Source organism: Cervus elaphus, chromosome 12 (assembly GCF_910594005.1).
Source record: "Cervus elaphus chromosome 12, mCerEla1.1, whole genome shotgun sequence".
Classification (NCBI taxonomy): Eukaryota; Metazoa; Chordata; class Mammalia; order Artiodactyla; family Cervidae; genus Cervus; species Cervus elaphus.
Window position 1 is genome coordinate 69,668,443 of NC_057826.1, and position 22,863 is coordinate 69,691,305.

Here is a 22,863-nt window from a genome sequence, read left to right on the forward strand (position 1 = left end):
GCATCAGTGATGCCATCCAAGCAACTCATCCTGTTACCCTGTTTTCCTCCTACCTTCAGTCTTCCCCAGCATCCGGGTCTTTTCCAATAAGTCACCTGTTCTCCTCAGGTGGCCAAAGTATTGGAGCTTCAGCATCAGTGCTTCCAATAAGTATTCAGGGTTGATTTCCTTTAGAATTGACTGTTTGATCTCCTTGCTGTCCAAGGGACTCTCTGGAGTCTTCTCCAGCACTACAGTTTGAAAGCATCAATTCTTCGGCACTCTACCTTCTTTATGGTCCAACTCTCACATCTGTACACAGCTACTGGAAAGACCATAGCCTTGACTATATAAACCTTTGTCAGCAAAGTGATATCTTTGCTTTTTAACACAGTCTATGTTTGTCATAGCTTTCCTGCCAAGAACCAACCGTCTTCATCTTCATGGCTGCAGTCACCATCCACAGTAATTTTAGAGCCCAAGAAGAAGAAATCTGTCACTGCTTCCACCTTTTCTCCTTCTATTTGCCATGAAGTAATGGGGCTGGATGCCATGATCTTAGTTATTTTAATATTTAGTTTTAAGGTGGCTTTTAACTCTCCATCTCCCATTTACTCTTACATACAAGAGTTGTTGTTCAGTTGCTCTGTTGTGTCCAACTCTTCGTGACCCCTGTACTGCAGCACATCAGGCTTCCTGTCCTTCACCATTTCCTGGAACTTGCTCAAACTCATGTCCATTGAGTCAGTGATTCCATCCAACCATCTCATCCCTTGTCGTCCCCTTCTCCTGCCCTCAACCTTTCCCAGCATCAGGGTCTTTTCCAGAGAGTTGGCTCTGCATCAGGAGGCCAAACTATTGGAGCTTCAGCTTCAGCATCAGTTCAGTTCAGTTCAGTCACTCAGTCATGGCTGACTCTTTGCGACCCCATGAACCTGAGCATGCCAGGTCTCCCTGTCCATCACCAACTCCCGGAGTCCACCCAAACCCATGTCCATCGAGTTGGTGATGTCATACAACCATCACATCCTCTGTCGTCCCTTTCTCCTCCTGCTCTCAATCTTTCCCAGCATTAGGGTCTTTTCAGATGAGTCAGCTCTTCGCATCAGGTGGCCAAAGTATTGGAGTTTCAGCTTCAACATCAGTCCTTCCAATGAATATTCAGGACTGATCTCCTTTAGGATGGACTGGTTGGATCTCCTTGCAGTCCAAGGGACTCCTAAGAGTCCTCTCCAACACTACAGTTCAAAAGCATCAATTCTTCAGTGCTCAGCTTTCTTTATAATCCAACTCTCACATCTATACATGTCCACTGGAAAAACCATAACCTTGACCAGACGGACCTTTGCTGGCAAAGTAATGTCTCTGCTTTTTAATATGCTATCTAGGTTGGTCATAACTTTCCTTCCAAGGAGTAAGCATCTTTTAATTTCATGGCTGCAATCACCTATCTGCAGTGATTTTGGAGCCCAGAAAAATAAAGTCCGCCACGGTTTCCACTGTTTCCCCATCTATTGGCATGAAGTGATGGGACCAGATGCCATGATCTTAGTTTTCTGAATGTTGAGCTTTAAGCCAACTTTTTCACTCTCCTCTTTGAGTTTCATCAAGAGGCTTTTTAGTTCTTCTTCACTTTCTGACATAAGGCATCCGTCCTTCCAATGAATATTCAGGGTTGATTTCCCTTAGGATTGACTGGTTTAATTTCCCTGAAGTCCAAGGGACTCTCAAGAGTCTTCTTTGAAAGGTACACAATTAAAAATACCTAGAAAATAAATATTTTTGTATCCAAATAGCAAAAGTCTTAAATTTAATAATATCGATAATTGGTGAAGATGTTGGAGAACACAGCTCAGTAGATATGTACAAAATATGTATAAAATTTGGTGTCTTTCATGCTATATAACATCAGAGTTTAAGTATAATCATGAAAACAGCAAAGAAATCTTAGCCAATGAAGTATAGATGTAAACATCCTTAACCCAATTTAGGAAAGCACTATAGTCTGGCAATTGAAAGCCTGAACTGTACAGCTAGATTGCCTACATTTGAATCTTGATGTTTATCTGTTGGTAGTGGGTGATCTTTGAGTCACTAAGCTTCTCTGTGCCTCAATTTTCTCGTATGTTAAACAGGGACCATAATAATACCACTTATTGCACTATGAGAATTCAGTAAAGCACTTGCACATAGTGTCTTGCACATAGTACTATATAATTTACATATTTTAAAAATATGTCCACTGGTGGTGCAGTGGATTAGAATCTGCCTGCTAATGCAGGAGACATGGGTTCAGTCCTAGGTCTGGGGAGATTCCCCATGCCAGAGCAACTAAACCCACATGCCGCAACTTCTGAGCCTGCATGCTACAATTACTGAAGCCCACACACCTAGAGCCTGTGCTCATCAACAAGAGAAGCCACCAGAGTGAGAAGCCCGAGCACTGCAACGAGTAGCCCCTCTTGCTATAACTAGAGAAAGGCTGTATAAAGCAGCAAAGACCCAGCACAGCCCAAAATAAATAAATATATAAAATTTAAAATAAATTTCACAAGGAAAAATATTTTCTAGCATGTGTTAATTAACAAACTTTCTCTTGATGAACTAGCATAAATATAATTGTACCACTAGAAGTTATAGCCTCTGGAGTTATGGCTTCTGATTAGAGTCCTTTAGTTGCCAACTAACCATCTCTGGGGCTTCCCTGGTGGCTCAAGGCCTTAAAAAATCCACCTGAAATGCAGGCCTGGGTTCGACCCCTGGGTTGGGAAGATCCCCTGGAGGAGGGCATTGCAACCCACTCCAGTGCAGACTAAGACAGACACTTGTATATTTCATTGGTTTTGCAAAATATTTTAAAGTAAGTTATAGGCAGCATGACAGATTTGCATGTGTATGGAGATGCATACAAATCCTAAAAGATGATGCTATGAAAGTGCTGCATTCAATATATCAGCAAATTTGGAAAACTCAGCAGTGTCCACAGGACTGGAAAAGGTCAGTTTTCATTCCAATCCCAAACAAAGGCAATGCCGAAGAATGCTCAAACTACTGCACTATTGCACTCATCTCACACACTAGTAAAGTAATGCTCAAAATTCTCCAAGCCAGGCTTCAGCAATACGTGAACCGTGAACTTCCAGATGTTCAAGCTGGTTTTAGAAAAGGCAGAGGAACCAGAGATCAAATTGCCAACATCTGCTGGATCATTGAAAAAGCAAGAGAGCTCCAGAAAAACATCTATTTCTGCTTTATTGACTATGCTAAAACCTTTGACTGTGTGGATCACAATAAACTGTGGAAAATTCTGGAGATGGGAATACCAGACCACCTGACCTGCTTCTTGAGAAACCTGTATGCAGGTCAGGAAGCAACACTTAGAACTCGACAAGGAACGACAGACTGGTTCCAAATTGGGATAGGAGTATGTCAAGGCTGTATATTGTCACCCTGCTTATTTAACTTATATGCAGAGTACATCATGAGAAACGCTAGGCTGGAAGAAGCACAAGCTGGAATCAAGATTTCCGGGAGAAGTATCAATAATCTCAGATATGTGGATAACACCACCCTTATGGCAGAAAGTGAAGAAGAACTAAAGAGCCTCTTGATGAAAGTGAAATAGGAGAGTGAAAAAGTTGGCTTAAAGCTCAACATTCAGAAAACTAAGATCATGGCATCTGGTCCCATCACTTCATGGCAAATAGATGGGGAAACAGTGGCTGATTTTATTTTTTGGGGCTCCAAAATCACTGCAGATGGTGATTGTAGCCATGAAATTAAAAGACGCTGACTCCTTGAAAGGAATAACATGGGCTTCCCTGGTGGTTCAGAGGGTAAAGTGTTTGCATGCAATGCAGGAGCCCTGGGTTCGATTCCTGGGTCTGGAAGATCCCCTGGAGAAGGAAATGGCAACCCACTCCAGTACTCTTGCCTGGGAAATCCAATGGACCCGAGAAGCCTGGTAGGCTACAGTCCACGGGGTCGCGAAGAGTCAGGCACGACTGAGAGACTGAACTGAACGGATGGAGATGCTGTGTTTGGCAGAGGTAGGGAAAGGATTCCACAAACAATACTTTACCCATAAATAAGAGATAAAATTTTAACACTCCAGCTATGGTAACTGAAAGTAAATTCTACATATGTTGAATATCTAAATGTGAATACAAAGTTTTAAAACTTTGAAAGGAAAATATATTATTTCCTCACATTATTTCCTTGGGGAAGGAAAGAATTTATTACAAAACAAAGGAAAAACATTTTTAAGTAACCATTCTTTTTGCTACTATAAGGTTAAATTTTTTATGTTTATCAAAAGAGCTTCCCCCAATAGAAAAGTGTAATAACAAGCCACTGGTTAGAAAAATATTTACTGTGCCCATAATGATGAAGAATTAGCATTCAGAATATATCAAGAACAATGAATCATCAAATAAAAGGTAAAACAGCATTTAAAGAACCAAATGATTTTAATAAGCAGTTCACAGAAGTGATAACCTGAATGAATGGGCAATGAAATATGGAAAAGTGCTTATTTTTAATAGTAATCATGAGGTAAAAATTAATACAAATATCCAAAACATTTTTTATATGTCTATGTATATCAGATTGGCAAAGATGAAAAATCTGATATTAAACTTTTCATATTATGGGAACTAGGGATTTATTTCCTTGATGGTGAAAGTAGGAAGTAACAATACTTGTTTGGAGAGCAATTTGGCAATATATAGTAGACTTGAAGATTACATATAGATATAAATATATATATAATAGCAATTATATAATAGTTTTTCTATATTATCATGGTAATTTTACATAAATGCATATTTACTGCAGCATAGAAAGTTCTTCCTAGTAGAAAAACAGACATTAGAAATGTCATTGCCCAGCTGTCCACCTACTGGAAAATGGACATGTAAACTCCATAATGAAATAGAATAGTAAAGATGGATGGACCAGAGCCACAGTAATCAATACAAATAAAGCTCTCATTAACAATGGGAACTGGAAAAAAACAAGTTATCATTCATGTTAAAATTTGATATACATGAACAACATCAAATACTGTTTTGGACATGTACACTTGTAATAAAATTTTAAAAGCATAGTTAGGAAATACTTGATAAAAGTGATTATTCATGTTGAAAGACTAGGGAAAATAGATTAATTAGGGGTAGATATACTGTGAAATTCTATTATGTTGATGGTGTTTATTTCTTGAAGTTGTGGAGGAAATATGGCAAGATATTAATGTTTATTAAATCTGAGTGATGATTACATAGGTGTTTCTCTCAAAATATTTCATTTACTTATTTATTTTAAACTTTGAAAAGTGGTCTACATGAATAGAGACTAGAATAAGTCAGTGATTACTTCATCAATGTGTTTACCTAGCCAACTGAAATTTTGCATTTAGTGAACACACCACAAGAATAAGGGTGCCAGGAAGGGAGTTGACTCAGTCTACCTAGTGCTACTAGTTTGAGTTGTTTGCTTTGGCTTTACTATATAGGATTCCTTAATCTTTATCTGACTTCCCTTTTATTATTCTGTATGTGATTATAACAAATATCATGTTACCAAAACAGGCAGCCAACTAGAAGCAGAAAATTGTTACTCAGTTTGTATACTCAATAAGCTAAATGTTTTAAACCAATTAAATGTAAAAATAGCATATTTAAATAAACTTAAGCTGCTACAAATATTATGGATGTAAATATCTAAAATGAGTTCATTCATTTCGTAGCTGAATTGTGGCATGTGTTTTTTTTCCCTTGGAAGATTAGTTTTGGAATGTAGGAAGAGTTCATATTGTCCACAGTTGTCTACCTATACCCCATCACTCACATAAACTCTGCTATTATCAGTTGGAACACTTTGATCAGAGATTATGCACATGCTACTGGTACTGTAATGATTTTTCAGAGTGTTTCTTTTTTTCTTAGAAAACACTGTCACACAAGTGGTCATTAAAATAAGCTGTCATTTAATTTGGTAGTATTTCTGTTCATATGTTATTAAGTGAATTAATTATATAGGCTTACAGTCTACCACTCTCTTGTTTTCTACTTTTATTCTCCAAATAAGTTTGAAATTTATACAAAATAGGTGTGTCAGAAAAATTCTCACTGTTTTCTCCGTAAGTAAAAACAAATTATAATAATTAAAATGCCTTGGATTTAAATTTCATATCTTTGAAATTATAGTTTTTTTTCTTATCCTAATTACAGTTCCTCAAAAATGAAAAAGGGATTGAAAACAATGGATCTGGTAGTTGATGAAGTGCAATTAAAATGAATTGGAATGAAACTTATTTTTCAGGAGCAAGAAAAGCAGTTACCCAAGGGGAATAGAAAAATAAATACTAGCAAAGTAAATTTTGCTTTAGGATCAGAGCAACTTAAAATACATATACACTAGGCAAAGAGGAACCAAGGGAATGGAAATGTGTTTTTAAACCTCCAGTTTAATAGTTACATAAAAAATATTTGACCTTTCTTGGCAGGTTTAGATCCAGATAAGCATCTTGGAAAAACCTTGGATCAAATGGAGCCCTATCTCTTAGAGGTAAGAATTTAGAGTATTTATCAAAATACAGGCTTCTAAAGGAGGAAAATAAATAATGCCATGATATGCTGGTTATACAATCAATTTTTAGAAATTCTCAGATACATTGATGATACAACTTTGTGAAAAAATTAAACCTCTGATGGGTATGAAAGTGTTTAAAATTAATTACAAAAGTTATGACTACTTTGTTGAGCTTGCTAAAAGAATAATTAAGTAAGCTATATTAAAAAGGAAATTGTTTGTCAAAAAGTTTACTTTTATTTTCCCTGGTAACTGAGACAGTGAAGAATCTGCCTGCAATGCAAGAGACCTGGGTTTATTCCATGGACAGAGGAGCCTGGCAGCCTGCAGTCCATGGGGTTGAAAAGAGTTGGACTCGACTAAGTGACTGACACTTTCACTTTCAAAGTACAGTCCCTGAGGGTCTCCATGATCAGGTGCATTTCCATCAGAAATGGAAGAGGAAATTTCCTTTAGAGATTATCTAATCTAACCTCTTTTCTTTTACCAATTAGGAAATTAACTTGCCGAGTAGTAAACAAATTATCCCAAGGCTTCAGGTTACAACTGTTTATCATTGTCAAAGTCTAAATGTGTTTTAAATATTAAAGAAAGATCTTGCTATTTTTACTCTATTAACTGTATTATATTTTATTAGAGTTAGGGGTCAAATGTTAGTATTAGTATGGCAATTCTGAAATAACGAGAATAGTGTAACTTGGATTTTTGAAATTTTACAGTTACAAACAATGAAAAAGAAAATCACCCTACTTCTGTGAAAGAAGTGAACTCCTCTATTAAGTTACCATTTTTACCTCCCGTGTTCTTCATCAAATTGTCTTGGACACTGTTAATGCCAATGCTGTAATATGAACTGTTAGCAGTTATACCTGTCGGTAACTGTATGTGTTTCACTTTTTTCTTTCAGATATTTGATTATTTTATGGCTTATCATTATGTACCAAATGCTTAGAAATCCCTAAAATACTCATTTCTTGTTTTACTAAGCATTATGCTTGTACTTAGTCACTCAGTTGTGTCTGACTGTTTGCAACCCCATGGACTGTAGCCTACCAGGCTCCTCTGTCCATGGAATTTTCCAGGCAAGAATACTGGAGTGGGTTTCCATGCCCTCCTCCAGGGAATCTTCCCACCCAGGGATCAAACCTAGGTCTCCTGCATTGCAGGCAAATTCTTGGCTGTGCCACCAGGAAAGCCCAAGAATACTAGGGTGGGTAGCTATCCCTTCTCTAGGGGATCTTCCTGACCCAGGAATTCACCCAGGCTCTCCTGCATTACAGGTAGATTCTTTACCCAGCTGAGCTACCATGGAAGCCCACCAGGGAAGCCCCTTATTAAGCATTATTAAGCACCTAACATGTGCTAGGAAAATCAATTCAGTTCAGTTCAGTCACTCAGTCATGTCTGACTCTTTGCGACCCCATGAACTGCAGCACGCCAGGCCTCCCTGTCCATCACCAACTCTCGGAGTTTACCCAAACTCATGTCCATTGAGTCGGTGAAGCCATACAACAATCTCATCCTCTGTCATCCTCTTCTCCTCCCGCCTTCAATCTTTCCCAGCATCAGGGTCTTTTCCAATGAATGACGTAAATAGTAAAAGATTTGGAAGTGAGCTAGGAAAAGATTTGAAAATGAGCTAGGAAAATAATAAAAGATTAAAATTGAAATGATTGTATAATTGTGACAAATTATTTTGATTTCTGGATAATTTGATATTATTTATTTAAGTCTATCTGATGGACATGGTTGCTTTCCATGCCCCTCTGATAGGACTCTTTTCATAGTAATTTGTTCTATGCCCAGCGTATCTATGTTCACATCTATTCACTACCATCAGGCTAAATTTTGCTTCTATAAAAGCAGTGTAAATAAATAATGTAATTAAACTTATGAGGGTAAAAGAAAGGGAACTTCAGAGATAGGAGACTGGAGTTTTGGCAAAAGATGCTTCTAAAACTTGAAGTTGTGAGGTCAGGTTTCAAGCATGTGTAGATTATTTTTAGAAAAGACAAGTAAAGCTTCAGGATTACCATGATGTTGATTGTGAATTAACCTGTGTGTTACCATAAGATGTTTAAACACAGAAATTATTTTATTCTACTTCAGCAAGTTCCTCACAAGCCTGTCAGTCTTACATTTCACTAGAAAAATTCTCTACCCATTCTCCATAATGACGATTTTATTCCCTCTCTGCTCCTCAAGTTTCAAATCCCTTCATATTTTACTGTCAATGTACCAGTGGTAGCAAAGTGCTGAATGAATAAAAGAACCATTGAAATAAATGAAAAATACAGGGACACAAAATAATAATACATTTGCAAGGACATAGACAAAAGATACACATGGAATACTTTTAAATATTTGCCTGTGATATGGAAAAGGGGATAAGGAATAGAGATAAATGGGAATTTTTATTTTTTATTTACTGAAGTTTAGTTGATGTGCAGTATTATATGTTATAGATGTACAATGTAGTGATTCACAGTTTTTAACAGTTATACTCCATTTACAGTTATTCTAAATAATATTGACTATATTTCTTGTACTTTTTAATATATCCCATAGCTTATTTTATATGATAGTTTGTAGCTCTTAATTGTCCACCACTATGTTGCCCATCCCCCATCCCTTTTCTCATTGATAAATAAATGGAAATTTAAAAAATAACAACATAAGGGACTTCTCTGGGGTTCAGTAGCTAACACTGCACACCCAGTGCAGGGGGCCCAGGTTCCGTCCCTGGTCAGGTAATTAGATGCTGCAACTTAAGTCCCTGCATGCCATACCAAAGATCAAAATTCTGTGTGCTGCAACCAAGACCTGGCACAGCCAAACAAATAAATAAGATAAATATTTTTTAATAAGACGTAAGAATACCTATTACTGCAAATTTGCAACATGATGAAGTATAAGGTAGCAAAAAAAAAAAGCATAGTTCTTCTGCCCCATGATGCATGTTGCTAACGTCTTGGTGTATTCCCTGATTTTTATTTCCTGAGCTTTTGTTGTACACTCAAGTTCATATCATTAAATACTTGTACGTATTGTATTTGCACAATTTGGTTCAACTATACATATAGTTTGTCTCCTTTTTTCCTCATAGTGTTATGATGTGTTTACTTCCCCACAAAACTAAATCTACTTTGAAAACACATTAATTAATGGCTGTGTAGATTCCATCATATTCATGTTCTACATATGAATATATTCTTTTTGGGGATATTTATCTCTATTTGGTTGGTACAAAAGTAATTGCAGTTTTGCATTGTTGAACTTTTCCATTTGATTGGAATACTTCTTAAATGTGATTATACTATACATCATTTTCATGCACGTCTTACTTTATGTTTTTTTGCTAATGACTTGATGTGTATTTTATATTTATTTTATACTATAGAAATGATGTTAGACAAAAAGCAAATACAAGCAGTTTTTTTATTCAAGTTCAAAATGGGTCATAAAGCAGGGAGGCAGCTCTCAGTATCGATGCATTTGGCCCAGGAACCGCTAATGAGCACACAGAGTAGTGGCGGTTCCAGAGGTCTTGCAAAGGAGAAGGGAGCTCGACGGTGAGGAGTCATGGTCACTGTTTGGTGATCTGCTGCCCACCTGATCCACTACAGCTTTCTGAATCCTGGTGAAACCATTATATCTGAGAAGTATGCTCAGCAGATCCAATGAGATGCACCAAAAACGGCAGTGCCTGCAGCTAGCATTGGTCAACATAATGGGCCCAATTCTTCTCCACAACAATGCCTGACCACATGTGACACAACCAATGCTTCAAAAGGTGAACAAATTGGGCTAAGAAGTTTTGCCTTATCCACCACATTCACCTGACCTCTCACCAACCAGCTACCACTTCAAGCATCTCCACCACTTTTTGTAGGGAAAATGCTTCCACAACTAGCAGGAGGCAGAAAATGTTTTTCAAGAGTTTATCAAATCCCAAAGCATGGCTTTTTATGCTACAGGAATAAACAAACTTCTACCTCATTGGCAAAAATGTGTTGATTGTAATCGTTTCTATTTTAATTAATAACGATGTGTTTGAGTCTAGTTATAATGATTTAAAATTCATGGTCTGAAACCACAGTTACTTTTTCAACAACCTAATAAGTTATTAAAAAGTTATTTCTTTTTAAATTATTATAAATAATATTCTGATTATTATCTTTCCAAGTAAATCTTCATGTATATTTCTGATTATTACTTTCTTTAGATAAATTCCTAGGAATCATAATTTCTGGATCAAAAAATAAAACTTCAAGGCTTATACATTTACTACTCTAAATTAACTATTAGCCATTGCTTCTTAAATTTCTTCAAGTTCCTAAATTATTATCTGATACATGAACAATGGATTAAAAAATTATTTTATCTTTTGTGCTTTTTCCCCCAGGATTATTTTCTCATTTTTCAAAAAAGGAGATGAATTTTAATATAAAATTACATCAAATTTTAAAAGCTTTGGACTGCTCTTTAAATGCTTTTGAAGAGTATTCCTATTTTTGTGATATTTTACAATGTTTGTTGAACTCAGTCTTTCAAATGATTTTCATACTTTGCTATGTAAACAACCCTATGAGTCTTTCTTGCCTTTTACTTATTTCATCATCTCACTTTCATGTCTTCTGGTTGATTTTTACCTCTATGTCTTTGTATTACTTAATGATTTCCCTCAAATTTAGCACTATTTATTGATTTCTCACTCTAGATTATGCAGATTTAGCTCTTTACTCCCTTTGTCTCCATCAAATAAATGTGTGTACCCTTTTCCTTATTCCATCTTCCCATGTTATACTGCAATTCTGGTTGTATGAATAGTCAGTGTTTAAATGACAATAACTATAAAAACTCAAAACACTGCCTCATTCAGTAGTAGACTCTGATAGTAAACCTTTCCTGTATTGTTGTTCAGTCTCCCAGTCATATCCAATTCTTTGTGACTCCATGGACTGCAGCACACCAGGCCTCCCTGCCCCTCACCATCTCCTGGAGTTTGCCCAGGTCCATGTCCATTGCATTGGTGATGCCATCCAGCCATCTCATCCTCTGATACCCTGTTCTCCTTCTGCCCTCAGTTTTTCCCAGTATCAGAGATTTTTCCAGTGAATCCACTGTTTGTATCAGGTTACCAAAATACTGGAACTTCAGCTTTAGGATCAGTCCTTCCAGTGAGTACTCAAGGTTGATTTCCTTTAAGATTGACTGCTTTGATCTCCTTCCTGTCCCAGGGACTCTCAGAAGTCTTCTCCAGCACCACAGTTTGAAGGCATCGATTCTTTGGTGTTCTGTCTTCTTTACAGTCCAGTTCTCACAACCATACGTGACCACTGGAAAGACCAAAGCCTTGACTATATGGACCATTGTCAGCAGAGTGATGTCTCTGCTCTTCAACACACTGTCTATGTTTGTCATAGCTTTCCTGCCAAGAACCAATTGTCTTCTGTTTTCATGGTTGCAGTCACCATCCACAGTGATTTTAGAGCCCAAGAAGAGGAAATCTATCACTGCTTCCACCTTTACCCTTCTATTTGCCATGAAGTGCTGGGGCTGGATGCCATGATCTTAGTTTTTTTAATATTTAGTTTTAAACCAGCTTTTTCACTCTCCTCTTCCACCCTCATCAAGAGGTTCTTTAGTTCCTCTTCACTCTGCCAGTAGAGTGATATCATCCGCATATTGAGGTTGTTAATGTTTCTCCCAGCTATCTTGATTCCAGTTTGTAACTCATCTAGTCCAGCATTTCTCATGATGTGCTCAGAGTATAGATTAAACAAACAGGGTGACAGCAGACAGCCCTGCCGTACTTCTTTCTCAATCCTGAACCAATCAGCTGGTCGATACAAGGTTCTTAACTGTTGCTTCTTGATCCTCATATATTTTCATGTGAATTATAATTGTCTTGCTTTATTCATTTATTCAGTATGCTATGTACTAATCACTAATTCAGTGCTTTACTCACTGACAGTTTCTTAGTCTCTTAGCCAGGTGTTCAGACATACTAAATAGTTTTTAAGTTTCCTCTCCCTGAAGTCTTTTCCAGGGCCTTATGACCTGATGTATATAATTTGGATCAGTTTCATTCTATGCCTGTTACAAGGCTGTCATCCTTCATCTTCTCATAATCCAAGAGATCCCTTTACCTTTCTTCTTTGTTAGATCCCTTGTTTCCTGGATTCAGTGTCTTTCTTTATCTTTGTTTCCATCTCATTTTTGTGAAGCACATTCTTTTTAAGGGAGAGTCCACAGGACTCTTTGAGACAGTATACATATCTGTAAATGTCTTCATTCTTTCCTTTCATTTGATTGGTTCTTTAGCAAGTCATAAATTCTGTTTTAGGAATATTTTCCCTTCCAGATCTTGATAGTATTGCTTCATTCCCTTGCAGCTTGGTATGCTGTTGAGAAGCCCAAAGTCATTCTTATTCCTAACTCTTTATATGCAACCTTACTTATTTCTCTCTCCATCTCCTCTGTGTAAGAGTATGTAAGACACTTCTTTTGCACCAAGAATTTTAAAGTCTTATGTGCTGTGTCTTAGGCATGAATGTTTTTATCCATTGTGCTTAGACAGGAAGGGTTTTCAGCTTGAAAATTTCAGTTCTGGGAAATTTTCTTGAATTATTTCACTGGTGTTTACCTACTCTTTCTTTTCTTTTTGTGGTTCAGTCACTCAGTCATGTCCAACTCTTTACAACCACATGGACTGCAGCATGCCCAGGCTTCCCTGTCCTTCACCATCTCCCGGAGTTTGCTCAAATTCATGTCCATTGAACCCGTGATGCCATCCAACCATCTAGCCCTCAGTCATCCCCTTCTCCTCCTGTCTTCTATTTTTCCCAGCATCAGAGTCTTTTCCAATGAGTCAGCTCTTCACATCAGGTAGCCAAAGTATTGGAGCTTCAGCATCAGTTCTTCCAATGAATATTCAGGGTTGATTTCCTTTAGGATTGACTGGTTTGATCTCCTTGCAGTTCAAGGGACTCTCAAGAGTCTTCTCCAACACCACAGTTCCAAAAGCATCAATTGTTTGGCACTCGGCCTTCTTCATGGTCCAACTCTCACATCTGTACATGACTACTGGAAAAACCATAGCTTTGACTATATGGACCTCTGTGGACAAAGTAATGTCTCTGCTTTTTAATACTGTCTAGCTTTGTCATCGCTTTTCTTCCAAGGAGTAAACATCTTTTAATTTCATGGCTGTGGTCACCATCTGCAGTGATTTTGGAGCCCAAGAAAAAAATGTCTACCACTGTTTGCATTGTTTCCCCACCTAGTTGCCATGAAGGTGATGGGACCGGATGTCATGATCTTAGTTTTCTGAATGTTGAATTTTAAGCCAGCTTTTTCACTCTCCTCTTTCACCTTCATCAAGAGGCTCTTTAGTTCTTCTTCACAGTGTGCAAAGAGGGTAGTATCATCTGTATATCTGAGGTTATTGATATAACCGGTTGACTCCCCACAGTCTTGATTCCAGCTCATGCTTCATCTAGCCCGGCATTTTGCATGATGTACTCTGCATATAAGTTAAATAAGCAGGGTGACAATGTACATGCTCGACGTACTCCTTTCCCAGTTTTGAACCAGTCCCAATTTTGCTTCTTTGGATTCTTATTATTTAGATGTTCCTTGAACTTCTAACTTTTCTCTTAATTTTCATCCACATCACTTTATTCTTTCTGGAAGAATTTCACAATTTTACACTTAAACTTTTAGTTAAATTTTTTCATATTTTATTTTTAATTTCTAAAAGCACATTTTTGTTCTCTGAATGTTTTTTTTTAATCTGTAATACTTTATCCTTAAATAATTTTTCTTCTCTCCTTCGTAGTCAGTCTTTTCCTTTGTCTATTTTGATCTCTATCTTTCATCTTATAGATGTTTCTGCTAATCTTTGGTGTTCTACTCACATTTAAGAGTGGAGACCTAAAAGTTTTATTGCAAGCCCTAAGTATGTGGATGGAGCTTTGTGACCTTGAGTTTCACTGGAAGGGAGTATATATGGGTCATTTAATCTGAGCTGGTTATACTCCAAAGAAAATGATTCTCCAGCCTCCTCTTAACGTGAAGACATGCTGCAGGTTTTTGTTGTTGTTGTTGGAGTTGACAAGGAAAATGGCTAGAGGTCTTAGAATCTTGTGTGCATATATTAACTGAATCTCTCTATTTTTGTTATAGTACCTTTGTCCTCAGCTGTGTCTTGTTTCTCCCAGGTTAGTTCATTTGTTTTCCCTTTGCAGAGAATAAACCTTCAGTGTTCTGACAGGGTCAAGTAGAGGTGGTTGTCAGCCTATAGGGAAAGGATCTAGGGGAGTGCTCTTCAGCCATAAAAATTGTGAAAGGATGCCATTTGCAGTAACACACTTGGACCTAAAGATTATACGAAGTGAAATAAGTCAGAAAGACAAATACCATATGATATAACTTATATGTGGGATCTAAAATATGATACAGATGAACTTATGTACAAAATAGAAACAGACTCTCGACAGAGAATAGACTTGTTGTTGTCAAGGGGGAGGGCTGGTGGAGGAGGGATGGATTGGAAATTTCAGATTAGCAGATAGAAAGTAGTTTATATAGAATGGATAAACAACAAGGTCTTACTATATAGCAGAGGGAACTATATTCAACATCCAGTGGTAAACCATAATAGAAAATAAAATGAAAAAGATTGTAGCATATGTATAACTGAACCACTTTTTTGCACACTAGAAATTAACACAACATAGTAAGTCAACTATACTTCAATAAAATAAAGAATTTTTAAGTCTCTAAAAAAAAAAAGAAAGAAAGGATCTAGGGAATCTGACTGCTTGTTAAACAGACTGCCTATCTATCCCTCTTATTTTGGTTTCCTTTTCACATTTTCCCTTTACTTCCAGAAGTAACTGGTGTCATCAATCCCTTACTTTATTGCTTTAGAGTAAAGAGTTAATTTCCTGTATAAATTGGGTCAGTCCTTTGCATGCTGTCCTGTTGGCTTAGGTTCCAATGTTCTTGATTCTGTTGCTTGCTCTCTGATTTTCTCCATCTTTTTTGAATTTATGCCTTTTTATGAAATACCTTCCATGGAAGTTTTAGAAGCGGGTGGGAGTAGGTGCGTGGATTCAATTCACTATCTTTACCAGCAGTGGTTACTCTTTAATCAAGAGATTAAAGGTTACTCTTTAATCAGTGATTACTCTTTAATCAAGAGATCATCCAAGTAAAAGTTGTTTGCTAAATGGAAGGTGAAATCATATTATATTATATAAAAATGTTGAATATGTAGATCTGGTTACTTTTTCCAGAACTATTCACATAGAATTGGGAAATCTGACTTCTAGTCTTGAGTCAAAGGTAAGCAGATATGTATTGACTAAGGAGTATACTGCTCAGCTGGCTGCTATAAGAGCTAAAGCAGGATACTAATGCTAACGTCAAGCTTAAAGCTCTATTTCAAGTTCTCTTTTATATGAGTTAACTTGTCTTCCTTATGAGTTTGACAGAAGAACAATTTACAGTCCCAGCTACCTATCACTTAACAACGCAAAAGACAAAGAATTTCACTAAAGTTGATTTGATGTTGTGAGTGAGAGACAGAACTTTAAGCCTTATTCCCTACACTGCTGAACTTATGGAAAGGAAAACCTATAACTGACCTTGAAAGTTAAGAGAAAGGTAGAATATCCTTGAGAGGAAATTTTAAATTTTCAATATAACAGAGTTGGAAGGATATGTGGAGCTTTAGTAAGGCTGAGATGTTCAGTGACTCTTATAATTTACAAGAAGTATTAAAATGTTGTTCAGTCCCTAAGTCATGTCTGACTCTTTGTGACCCCATGAACTGCAGCATGCCAGGCTTCCCTGTCCTTCACTATCTCTTAGAGTTTGCTCAAACTCATGTTCATTGAATCAGTGAGGCCATAGTCTAGGTTTAAGAGGGAGAGGACATATGTATACCTATGACTGATTCATGTTGATGTATGGCAGAAACTAACACATATTTTAAAGCAATTATCCTCCAATTAAAAATATAATGAAAACTGTTAAATTAAAAAATGTACTCTAAGATAGTATAAAATATGTACCAAAGAATTTCAAAGAAAACATTGTATGTTGTTGAGAGAATTCTGAATAAATTGAGAGGTAAATTGACAGCCATACTGGACTTTAAGAATGGGGATAGAACTTTTGACTGGCTGGCTTGTTTGGAATATGTCTTAAGTACTTGGAGAGGAAACAAAAAGTTTAGAAGCCATACTGTGAGAAATTCTGAATACTGAATTGAGGATTTAATTATCAAAGCAATGAACAACCGAAGGTTTTAGCGGAAGGGAATTCTGAAAGGTGTACTTTAAGGAATTTGACTCAGCAGTAGAGCCCATTAACATTTGCAGTTAAAGAGAAGAAATGAAGGTCCTCCATAGTTAGTAGCTCTTCCAATATATGATCATGAACATGTTCCTCACATTTCATTGAGTGTGTATTGTAAAATAAGTAAAAAAGTTGTTTTTGCATTAAATTTAGAGTCTTATGAGGAGGGATCCTAATAATTTGGATCAGATAAAGCCCAGTTGGTATTTACTATAAGTATAATTGGAAGCTAAAAATGGAAGATGACCATCTGACCTAGAATAGTTGAAAGCAATGTCATGGGAGTCTTAGCACTTAAATTGGTCTAAAGGATGGATGAAACTTATACTTAGTTGTTCAGTCTTCCAGTCATCTCGAACTCTTTGTACCCCATGGACTGCAACACACCAGGTCTCCCTGTCCTTCAGTATCTATGGAGCTTTCTCAAACTCATGTTCATTGAGTCGATGATGCCATCCAAATATTTCATCCTCTGTTGCCCCCTTCTCCTGCCCTCAATCTTTCCCAGCATCAGGGTCTTTACCACTGAGTCAGCTTTATGCATCAGGTGGCCAAAGTATTGGAGCTTCAGCTTCAGCATCAGTCCTTCTGATGAATATTCAGGATTGATTTACTTGAGGATTGACTGGTTTCAACTCCTTGCAGTCCACAGGACTCTCAAGAGTCTTCTCCAACACAATTCAAAAGCATCAGTTCTTTGGCACTCGGCCTTCTTTATTGTCCAACTCTCACATCCATAAATGATGACTTGCAAAGCCATAACTTTGACTATATGGACTTTTGTGGGCAAAGTGATGTCTCTTTTTAATACACTGTCTAGGTTTGTCATCGCTTTTCTTTCAAGAAGCAAACGTCTTTTAATTTCATGGCTGCAGTCACTATCTGCAGTGATTTTGGAGCCCAAGAAAATAAAGTCTGCCACTGTTTCCATTGTTTCCCCATCTCATTGCCATGAAGTGATGGGACTGGATGCCATGATCTTAGTTTTTTGAATGTTGAGTTTTAAGCTAGCTTTTTCACTCTTCTCTTTCGCTTTCTTCGAGGCTCTTTAGTTTCTCTTCACTCTCTGCCAAAAGGGTGGTGTCATCTGTATATCTGAGGTTACTGATATTTCTCCCAGCAATCTTGATTCCAGCTTGTGCTTCTTTCAGTCCTGCATTTCTCATGATGTACTCTGCATATAAGTTAAATAAGCAGGGTGACAATATGCAGCCTTGACATACTCCTCTCCCAAAATGGAACCAATTTGTTGTTCCATGTCCAGTTCTAAATGTCGCTTCTTGACCTGCATACCAGTTTCTCAGGTGGCAGGTGACATGGTATAGTACCCCCATCTCTTTAAGAACTTTCCAGTTTGTTGTGAACCACACAGTCAAGGACTTTAGCAGAGTCAATGAAGCAAAAATAGATATTTCTCTGGAATTCCCTTGCTTTTTCTGTGATCCAGTGGATGTTGGCAATTTCATCTCTGGTTCCTCTGCCTTTTCAAAATCCAGCTTGTACATCTGGAAGTTCTTAGTTCACTTACTGTTGAAGCCTAGCTTGAAGGATTTTGAGCATTAACTTGTTACCATGTGAAATGAGTGCAATTGTGCTGTAGTTTGAACATTCTTTGGCATCGCCCTTCTTTGTAATTGGAATGATAACTGACCTTTTCCAGTCTGTGGCCACTGCTGAGTTTTCCAGATTTTCTGGCATATTGAGTGCAACACTTTCACAGCATCATCTTTTAGCATTTGAAATAGATCAACTGGGATTCTGTCACCTCCACTGGCTTTGTTTGTAGTAATGCTTCCTAAGGCCCACTTGATTTCACACTCCAGGATGTCTGACTCTAGGTGAATGATCACACAATCATGGTTTTCTGGATCATTAAGACCTTTTTTGTATTGGTGGTGGCAACAAAGTGAATCAATCTGTAGATTCCTTGGCAAGAAGACATGTAAGGACAATAAGGGATTTTATTCAAATGAAAGTAACAGCTCATGTTGGTAGATTAATAAGAACCAGGTGAGGTGGTAATTTAGGCCCCAGTCATTAAGGGCCTTGAGAGATGGACCAAGCAATTTGGGGTAAGAAATAAGATATGGAAGGCTCATCAACAGGGGTATTTATTATTAAAAGATATCTCAGGAAATTTAGTGTGGTGGCAGTATTCCTGGATTTGGAGAGAAGAAACTGGAAATCAAAAAGAGTCTAAGATGCTCTTATTGAAACAGGTCTGAGGGCTTAAAGCATGAAACCTCTGACAGTAGGGATAGAGACACAGAACAAAACAAAGATTCTGATGGAAGAATGACAAAGAAATTAGCACCAAATGGCCAGAAGCTGGAAAAGGAAGAATCAAAGATTAATCCACACACAAATAATTGGGGAAATAAGAAGCACACATGTTTGCAGAGAACAGGGTTGAAAGGAACATGATAAGATTGGTCTTAAACATACTGAGTTTTAAATTATAAACCAAAGCATGTGTTTTAAAACCATGAGGTTGGCACACAATTGAGGTGTTCAGGCTAAAGACTAAGGTTTATAGTTTATGAGTCAGGACACAACTCTAAATTATGGGTTTGTTTAGTTCTAAGCTACATATCCTTTGCAAATCAATTTAGTTTTTGTCTCTGGAAAAGGAAAAAAAATAAAATTAGTAACCATTTCATCGAGTATCTATTGTGTGCTGTGTAATATATTAGACCTTTTTTTCACATGGTTTTGTTACTGAAAACAGTACTCCTGTGAGGTAGGTACTGGTGTCTTCTCCCTTGTACAGATCAGTAATCTGAGGCTCTGAGAGTTTGCATGACCTAAGACTGCATAGCTACAAAGTGATAGAGCTATGATTTGAATGAAGGACAATGTGAACCAAGAACAATTTGCCTCCAGAGCTACTGCTTTTGACTAATATATTACACAATGCTGCTTTCACTGTGCCTCACTACAATATGTGCTTTACCTACTCTTATAGTTAAGCTGTGTATTACAGCTCTGACCTAAGTACTTTTTATGCATTATGTTATTTAATTATCTAACAAGACTATGAGGTTGCTACTATTAATTTTTACATTTTAAAAATGAGGGATCACTTAGAAGGTGAGTAACTTTTCCAAAGTCACAGAGTTGGGAAGTTTCAGAACCGGAATTTATGCTTTAAATATATCTGATTTCAGAGCCTATGCTCTTTTTTATTCTTAAAAATCATTTTGAAGATTAAATAAGATAATTTTATCATTTTCTTAACTTCAATGCATAAAGCAAATTTTCTTTAGTTAGTAGTGACAGTGTTCATCAGTACTGACAAACCATCAGTTCGTCAGTTCAACAGTTTGCAGTAACAGAATAACATAAAGGTGATTAGCTGAACCCATGGATTGCATAAGCTATCAGGAGGAATAAATGAATATAGAAGAATATAGCATAGAGAGAATCATGAAGGATATTTATAATTTTGGAGCAGCAGGAAGGAAAGGAGTTGGAAAAGCCTAGCAGTAGCTTAGAAAACACAGTAACATAGAAGACTCAGGAAAATAATCACAAAGATTTGAGACATCAGTCGTATGACGTGATACATAAAATTTGCAAAAAAGGTCATTAGACAGTGACCCAGCCCATTGCTGTTTGTACTGAAATACCAGTAAACAGAACCACCATCCATCCAGTTTCCCTATGCAGAAAGCTGCAAATTTTTCTTAATTTTTAAAAAAACTTTCATCACTTCTCCATTCACTTATTTCAGCCTGCTAAAAACTCTGTCGATCTATCTGCCCTCTGCTGTCCATCCTCAGTGCTCCTTCCCCACTTCAGGAAATCTTTACCTCCTGCCAAGATTCCTCCAGCGACCTCTCAGTTCTATCTGCTTCTTGACTTACTGCCCTCCAGCCCATTCTCCATGTGCAGCCAGAATGATGTTTCTAAAAGACAAATGAGATCAGGTCAATTCTCTGTTTAAAACATCCCCATGGGTTCTCATTGACCTGAGGATAATAACTCAGTATGGCTTATAAAGCTCCGTAACATCTGTCCTCTTTCTAGGTTTTTAGCCTCATCTCTCCACTATTACTCATCTAGTTATACTTCGGCTATGCCAAAATTAAAAAGATGCTTGGAAGGAAACCTGTGACATACCTAAACAGCATGTTAAACAGCAGAGATAGCACTTTGCCAACAAAGGTCCGTATAGTCAAAGCTATGATTTTTCCAGTAGTCATGTACAGATGTGAGAATTGAACCATAAAGAAGGCTGAGCACTGAAGCTTTTGAACGGTGTTTCTGAAGAAGACTCTTGAGAATCCCTTGTACTGAAAGGAGATCAAACCAGTTAATCCTAAAGGAAATCAATCCTGAATATGCACTGGAAGGTCACTCACTGGAGAAGACTCTAATGCTGGGAAAGATTGAAGGCAAAGGGAGACGCGGGTTCCAGAAAATGAGATGGTTAGACAGCATCACTGCTCCATGGACGTAAGTTTGAGTAAACTCCAAGAGACTGTGGAGGACAGAGGAGCCAGGTGTGCTGCAGTCCATGGGGTCATGAAGAATCAGACACAACTTGGCAACTGAACTACAAATGCCAAACTTATTTCAATTTCTAGTACCCATCATGTACTCTGGGACTTAACACATGCTGTTCCTACCCCTCCCTCTTTCTCTTTCCATCTCTCCCTTCGGACTTTTCTGGTTAACTTATCCTTTAGATTCTTTTAGAAGCCTTTTGAGGTCCTTCCAGTTAGATCTCATGCTTTGTAGTCCCATGCATTTCAGGCATTCACCAAACCCATCCCTACCCTTTATTGTAACTGCTTGTTTGACTTTCTGCCTGTACCTGCAGACAGTAAGCTGTTTTATGCAAAATTTATGTCTGTTCCTATTGTTATTCCCAGCACTTAAAACAATGCCAAACCTATAGTAGACATTCAATAAATACTTCTTTAATAACTGCTATGAATGAATATATGCAGGGTGAAATTATTTTATATGTTAAATACAATATTTATATGAAATTATGGTGAGTTCTATAAACATCATGGTTTTATCTAGGTGGTAGGAGGAATGAAGGAAGTGCAATTTCATTTGGCCCTTCTTTTATTTTTTCCAGTTTTAAGATTACTAACAGCAAATGAGACAGGTTTAAAAGAAGAAATATTTTGATTTAATAAGAAATTCTCACAACTATGATCATTACAATCTTTTAAAGGGATTCATGTCAATGTATGACAAAAACCACTACAATGTTGTAAAGTAATTAGCCTCCAACTAATAAAGATAAAAAAAAAGAAAATTAAACAGGAAAATGATGATGCCTGATTACCTTTTTAGTTCAATAATCAGTAGAGTTCAAATGGTGTTATTATGAATATGAATGTTTATGTGAATAAATGTACCAGGAAAAAATAGAATCATATTAGTAGTTTCCTTTACATTAACTCTAGGAATTCACTTTTTAAATGCTCAGACTCCAAGGAATTCTTATAAGTCATGAAATGACCCAAGTCAGCCACATCTGTTCAAAATGTGTTTTAAAAAGTTTATCTTAACAATAGTCAGTTGAAAAATTAATGTTCACCTTCCCTAAACATTTTATCCAAGAGAACATAGAATAATTTAGATGTATATGAAACAAAGAGCATGCTTTTGTACAATGAAAATTATATTGTGACACAAGTAAAAACTGATCTTATTGCTTCTGGTTAGAAAACAGCAACGTATTTCTTTCCAGCTGGTCAAGATCCTTTTGAAATTTTGTTTCATTTTATTGATTTTATCAGCTTTAATTTTTTTGCATTTATATGAAGGATGAGACTACTTGACTAATGTCAGACAAAATAGCAGGTATATTAAGTTTATAAAATAGTCATCTGATTTGAATCTTTTTCTGTATAACATTCCCCAAATGGTTAAAAATGGGTGAAAATAGTAACATTCTTG

At 36.9% G+C, this 22,863-nt stretch overlaps 1 protein-coding gene and 1 long non-coding RNA gene across 2 annotated transcripts in view; one reads left to right on the forward strand and one right to left on the reverse strand.

Annotated features, from left to right (window-relative positions):
* Positions 1-22,863, forward strand: part of DPH6 (diphthamine biosynthesis 6) — a 192,961-nt gene that overhangs the window by 144,818 nt on the left and 25,280 nt on the right. The window contains exon 6 of the mRNA XM_043919412.1: positions 6,485-6,546. Coding sequence (XP_043775347.1) covers positions 6,485-6,546 — 62 coding nt within the window. The remainder of the gene's footprint in view (positions 1-6,484; positions 6,547-22,863) is intronic.
* Positions 740-21,185, reverse strand: LOC122704569. Its single transcript, XR_006343889.1, has 3 exons — positions 21,053-21,185; positions 3,056-3,070; positions 740-751 (listed from the first exon to the last, which is right to left on the reverse strand). It is a non-coding gene; the product is annotated as an uncharacterized LOC122704569 (long non-coding RNA).